Source organism: Xenopus laevis, chromosome 2S (assembly GCF_017654675.1).
Source record: "Xenopus laevis strain J_2021 chromosome 2S, Xenopus_laevis_v10.1, whole genome shotgun sequence".
NCBI classification, from domain to species: Eukaryota; Metazoa; Chordata; class Amphibia; order Anura; family Pipidae; genus Xenopus; species Xenopus laevis.
In genome coordinates, this window is record NC_054374.1 from 19,743,648 (window position 1) to 19,750,439 (window position 6,792).

Consider the following 6,792-nt stretch of genomic DNA (forward strand, 5'->3'; position numbering starts at 1 on the left):
GTAACTAGATGTCTCTGGGCCCCACAGGAAATTCATTTTATGGTCTGCAACATAGCCAGAGGTTGTCCTTTTTTTTTACAAATTTATGTTGAAATTGTTCATTATTTAGGGCCTCATGGGGCCCCTATACCTCTTGGGCCCCCCTGCAGCCATTGGGTCTGCTTTCTCTACAGTTACACCCCTGCTTATGTTCTTCTCCTGCACCCCAGTGCAGGCCTGGACTGGCAATCTGTGGGTTCTGGCAAATGCCAGAGGGGCTGCCATAAGATGCCATAGAAAGTCACTAGTGGGCTGGTGAGGAGCTGATTGGGCCTCTCTGTATTTGGAATGCCAGGGCCTATTTTGACTCCCAGTGCAGACCTGCCCCAGTGCAACTCATGCCTTGCATATCTCGCTGCCTTTATATGTATAAATAATATATTTATATAAATCTACATATATTTACTACTATATGAAGCCTAAGGGTAGGGTCACACTGGGCGATTCGGGGAGATTTAGTCGACTGGCGACTAATCGCCTCGTCTTTGCGGCGACCAATCTCCCCGAATGCCTTACCTCTGTCTTGCGCCTGCTAAAATTAAAAATCTCCTGCTGCATGGCACACGCGGCGCTTCGTATTCCAAAGTCGCCCGAAGTTTCCTTGTGAGGCGACTTCGGAATACGAAGAGACGCATGTGCCATGCCGCAGGTGACTTTTCATTATTGACGGCGCAAGACAGAGGTAAGGCATTCGGGAGATTGGTCGCCGCAAAGACGAGGCGATTAGTCGCCAGGCGACTAAATCTCCCCGAATCGCCCAGTGTGCCCTTACCCTTAATACACTCTCCTTGTTTGATGCACGGGTAATAAATGGCAGCCAGCTAAGTGGATCAGTAAGAGTGCATTGTACTATGTGAGTGTTTACATTGGGACCAGGAAAGTGTGATGTTTGCACAACCCATTAAACCTTCCCTGGGCTGGACGCAGCAGAGGACTTTCTTTTCTCCCTTCTTGCACTTTGTTTCATTATAAAAAAAAAAAAATGTTATTGTTACCCAGAGGGCAGGGGGTTTGTTTGCTCTGCCCCCTTTTCTCAACAGCTGTCATTAAATTTTTGCTCTGCGCTTTGGTTGGCTGCCCCTCTCATTCAGCAGCATGGTGCAGGGGAGTGATGTCACAGTGCGATCCTGCTTCTTATTGGTCGCTGGCACACCCTGCCAAGACAATGACATTGTTCTGAGCGCTGCCTATAAAAAGCAGAAGCAGAGTGAAAATAGTGATCACTGTCACACAAGGAAAGGGGACGACACAAGCGGCTCAACTGCACCTGCACTATCTCAGCGCTGCCAAGTAAGTGTGTCCTGCTCTGTAATCTGCCTCTGTAACAGAATCCAGCCTGATACCAATTAATTGCAGCCTTTTGCTATTTCCTTTGGGCTCTGAGCGCTGCACCGGAGTCCTGTTGTAAAGCGCAATTATGATCACTTATTAGAAGCTTTTCACTGATCCTTTCTGCTCTAATAATTTCATTGTGTTATTTTAAAAGAAAAAAAACCGTTGCATAATCAGTTTAGAAGTCATTATTCGTTTCAATATTCTGTTTCCTAACTATTGTGTTAGATTTGCGCTTCAAATAAACGAGGGAGAAATAGAAAAAGAATTCGCATTTAGTGGCGGGGGCTTTAAAAAGCGGCCGATTATTCACGGGAGGTTTCGTTTGTTTTCGGCTATAGAGAGAGATGGGAACCCTTGTAGGCAAAGCAGGGGGTAGAATTCGTTTGAATAGAATGTCTATAAACATCCAGGGACTTCGTTTTCCAGAAATATTAATTAGAAATTTAGAAATTAAACGGGAAAAAAACGAAGGTGATGTAAATAATGTCAATAAAACAAAGTGCAAGAAAATAGCGGTTCACAAAGTATTTCTGTATTTATTGCTTGTAGCATATATGGTAAGAGAAACTAGGATAATCCACTAATAGCCCTCACTTGATTTGTATTATAGGATAATTAATTAAGTGTATAAAATACACCTGTGTGTGTGTGTGTGTGTGTGTGTGTATATATATATATATATATATATATATATATATATATATATATATATATAAAAACAGCTGGAGACTATACTACACAGAATGTTTAAACTAAATGTATAACACTGAGATTTCCATTATTCAGTAACTGTAGTTATCATCAATATATCCAAATATTATCTGTGTGTCTGTCCATCTTCCCCACCTCCCATACACTAACTTGCCCACCGAGCCTAACCTCTATTCAATTTTACCCAGCAGGCCCTTCTCTCTCTCTCCCCCATGGACTCTGAAGCCAGCCTGGGCTCTAGCCGAGCCTCCTCCCCGGAGACAGACGACCTGTTCCTACACTCGCGGAAAGGTGGTTTCTCGGGCGCGGTGTCTTCTTCCACGATGAGCGACTCCCCCGCGGAGCTGAGCGCGGAACTGCGCAACGCAATGGCTATGGCCGCTGCCGCGGGAGACAAGTTTGGCGCATTTAAAGCGGCTGCGGCGGCTGCAGCGGCAGTGGCGGCCAAGAAGGACAAGAAGCAGATGGACGAGCCGGAGCTGCAGCAGTTGAGGCTGAAGATTAACAGCCGGGAGCGCAAGCGGATGCACGATCTGAACATCGCAATGGACGGGCTGCGGGAGGTGATGCCCTACGCGCATGGACCCTCAGTGCGCAAACTGTCCAAGATCGCGACTCTGCTGCTGGCGCGCAATTACATCCTCATGCTGAACAGTTCTCTGGACGAGATGAAGCGCCTGGTCAGCGAGATCTACGGAGGGCACCACCACCATGCGGCAGCCGCAGCGGCAGCAGCAGCCGCTTATCATCCGTCAGCCTGTGGGGGGATGAGCCATGGGACCCCCCTGCCCGGACACCCAATGGCCCACCACCCTCTACTCCCCGGCACAGCCTCCATCACAGCTTCCAGCCTCTCCGGGGTGAGGGCAGCACCCCCTCCTCCTCCCCCTCCCCCTCCTGCCCCCCATTCAGCCTCCCACGGTCTCCTCAAGTCTCCCAGTCCGGGGACACTAGGCGGAGGCTTCCCCCATTGGTCGGGAATGCCCTGTCCCTGCAGCATGTGCCAAGTGCCATCTGCTGCCCACCACCATCTCACAACTGCCACCTTGTCCAGGCTCAGCGCAGATACCAAGTGACTACTTTATAAGGAGGGCTTCAGCCTGCCCTATTCATAACGAGTGGGCTTCTGGCAAACTGGGCCCCTGAACTGGAACTGATCCTTACGGTGGGGTCCAATTTGCTCAGGGTACAGAGTCCTGTGCGGGAAAGACTGGGGGACTTGAGCACAGACAGACCCATTCTCTCCCTGGCTAAGGACCCCAGTACTTACAAAGTAGCAGCACCGACCCAACTGGGAAGAGACTGACCCAAAAACAATAACAACTGGCTACTTGGCATCACTTTGTGGCTTCAGGACCAGTGCCTGGGAAACAGGAGAACTTGTTACTTTGTATCGCACCATCAATTTATGTTATGCACTGGGGCAAACGTTTTAGTGTAACTGTCAGCTCCGGTTTAACTGTCAGCTGCCCTCTTGTTACCTGTTATGCAGTTATGTGGGGGGGGGGGACCAATTCACTCCTTTTGCCTTGGTTCCTTCTGGGTAGCACTTTGGCTTTGGTGTTGGATATTGAATTGGCTCAGATGCCAATGACCTACCAGAGCCCAATAAGGAGGCAGCAGACATGTCCATTGTGGGTATCAGTGGGGGTGTCAGTTGTCCCCTGGTTGGCTGCCTCACTTTATCCTGCATGTAACGTCTTAATGGTGTTTCGGTTCTGTGTCCCAGACACTGACAATGAACTATCAGCCTGTAAGTCTTAACTACTTCTACCACAGTCAGGTGCAGATCACTTTAAATGCCACCAACATCAGTCACTTACCCAAGACCACACCTAGAATAACATAGGTCTTCTCACCCTCTGGTGCACCTGGTTATTGTCTGCCCCTCCCCTACACTGCCAGATATTTCATCGTTCGACTCCTTTAAATTAACCTAACAAGGCATATGAGCTTTTAGTGCCCTTGCAGCACTGCCCCATGCCCCTATGTAATGGACTATGGTAACTAGAGAGAAAGGAGTGCAACCAACTGCCACTGAGCTGTCAGTGTAAACTACAACTCCCAGCATCCTTTACTGTCATTCAAGAATGCTGGTAGCTGTATTATGGTCAGTGCTGTGTTTGAACTTGAATCAGTTGTGCAGGTCAAAACCAACTGGAAGGACGAATTGCTTCCAGTCCATTTGCAGTGAGGATGGGATGGGACAGATTTGGGAAAGTCAGGGGTAGGGACATCAGATCAGCATCGGTGGCTCTGCCATTGCATAAAATAAATGATCCCCTCTGAGATCCTGATTGCAGAAAGAGGAGTCAATGAACCATAGGGGAATATACAATGAGGCAGAGCTGGGAGACCCCCAATGAGCCAATGAAACATAAGCAGCTGAGGGGGCACAGTTTCATTTTTCTTGCAGCTTGTGAAACACATCAAAGGACTTCCCTACATAAAGTGAGATCAAGCAGCCCCCCTGCAGACAAGGCTTGGCTCACAGTCACAATCTCAGACCACCCCAGTGAGACCCACAACCCCCTTTTTCGATTCACAGATCATAGTCAACCTTTTGGCACTGTTGTTCAACTACAAAGTTATCTATGGATGCTGAGAGTTGTAGTTCTGCTCCAATGTTTATTCATTTTCCTCCTGCACCGAAATTAACATCAGAACCGACTGTGGGGCCTTCACCCCTTCCAATGCCAGGGGGTTTACAACCCTCACCCAGTTCCTGTGGTCGCTCGTTTTTCTTCTGAACCCCCCAACTCTCATCTTCTCAAAAAAACAAAAACAAAGGGAAACTTGTAATGTTTTTTAGCCCAGTGCAGCAGTCTAATATAAAATAATATTGTATGTAACACTAGGAATGATATTAATATAATATTCTCATTAACAACCAGTGCACCCCTATGTTTTGTTTAATCCTCCCTGTCTTCTCTTTGGCTCTAAATGTAAATTCTGCTTTGCTATTTTTATACTGCTTGAAATCCTGTTACCAGACAATAGAGTGTCTGTGTTTTTTGGAATGTTTGTAAATAATATGAGAATGCCTTATACTCTGTAGTTTAATGGTACCTGCCAGTGTAATGGAAACCCTCTCCCCTCGTCCTACCTGCAATATCACCTGTCACTGCCTTCCAACATTCAGGTTCAACTCTCTGCTCCATCACTGCCCACATATATTCTCATCTCTTTATTTTTGTACAAAATATGAAAAAAAAGTGCTAAAATATTTATTATTTTATTTGGTTTTGACAAAAGAAAAAAACAAAAACAACGATGGTTAAAAGTTTGAATAAAATGCCTTTAAGTAAACGAAAGAGATCGATTTCTTCTTTTGTCTGTTTTATATTTTTATTATTATTTTGGTGCATTTCGTCTGTATTTTTACAATTCTTTTTTTTCACAACACACATTCACTTCGATGTCCCCCATTTCATTTACATTTGTCGCAAACCAATTTTTTTGTGTTTAACATGGTTTAGAAATTGATTAATATGTGCGATTTATACTTACATTTTTTTTTAATTAACACTAGGTACAAAAATACTTCATTTTTAACTACGAAAGTTAACATAAAAAAACAAGGTGGTCATCCTAGGGTTCCACACCGAGGGATATCATTAATTTTAATTAGTTGACGTCACCCCATGACATCATATTTTTTATAGCATTTATATTATTTTATTTATTAATATTCAATAATTTGCTGGTGGTTGTGGAATAAATTCATAAACACCCAATTACTTTCCTTATTAGTGTGAAAGTGTCCTTTTGTTTTGCTCTCTATATACAGAGTAGATGGTAATCAAATTGGAGTTAAATAGAAGCAAATTTATTGGTAATCAGGGTGACAGATTTATTTGCGACAGTGTTATTGCTGCTGGTTTGAGGGAATATCGAATGGTAATCCATCAATCTTGATGGTGTTTATTCTCAGTTAACACAATAGTTGTGAATCTTTTTTTTTTTTTTATCTTGACAATTATGAGTAAAAAAACAAACAAAAAAAAATGAAAATATTTTGAACAAATGCCCTTATACAGAAAATGATTCTGTACATTCGTATTTTTTTTTGGTTACTCCCCATTAAAGTTCTTTATATCATCGCATCTTTCTAGCCCAAATGTATGTCAATATTTCAATGTATTTTTTTTCGCTTGTGGATGTTTGTGTGTATGTATTTATAGGTAAGTAATTGAATAGTAACTGCAATACAGTTTATAAAGAGAGGCACAAACAATGCGTATTAACAATTAAGCGCAAAAACGCAAGAGGGAGGTGCCTGCGCCTTAGAGCTTACAATCTAAGTTATATATACAAATAAAAGAACAATACGAGCATCTATCGTATATAATCAGTAAAGATGGCACACCTGAGCCCTATAAAGAGACAACGCAGATTTTCGGGATTTTATTAAATAATTATTTATTGAATAATTTTGTATGATTTGCTTTTGTTTACTTGTTAATGTATTTATTTATTCGATCAAGCTGCTTGTGTGCTGTTTGGGAATCCCCCCCCCCCTCCTTGAGATCAAGCCTTTTATATTCTATTTTTCACGCTTTTATTGTTTTTACCCCCCCAAAAAATATCCCAGGGTGACACCTTTTATGTCCAATTCTTTCTGAGAAGATCATAAATTCGGATTTGGGGTCCTGCAGATAATTCATGGGTGTGCGTGTGTTGTATAGGGGTAATGAAGAGAGTCTA

General features: G+C 43.7%; 1 protein-coding gene across 2 annotated transcripts; it reads left to right on the forward strand.

The window, feature by feature from the left end:
- Positions 1-1,222: 1,222 nt before the first annotated feature.
- On the forward strand, positions 1,223-5,394 carry olig2.S (oligodendrocyte lineage transcription factor 2 S homeolog). 2 transcript variants are annotated; one of them, XM_018248885.2, is made up of 2 exons: positions 1,223-1,329; positions 2,274-5,394. In XM_018248885.2, exon 2 carries the CDS (start codon positions 2,298-2,300, stop codon positions 3,159-3,161), a length of 864 nt encoding a protein of 287 aa, XP_018104374.2. In that variant the 5' UTR covers positions 1,223-1,329; positions 2,274-2,297; the 3' UTR covers positions 3,162-5,394. The 2 variants fall into 2 exon arrangements, with proteins under 2 accessions (XP_018104374.2, XP_018104375.2); XM_018248886.2 differs by having other exon boundaries at positions 1,226-1,329; positions 2,277-5,394.
- The last annotated feature ends 1,398 nt before the right edge of the window (positions 5,395-6,792 follow it).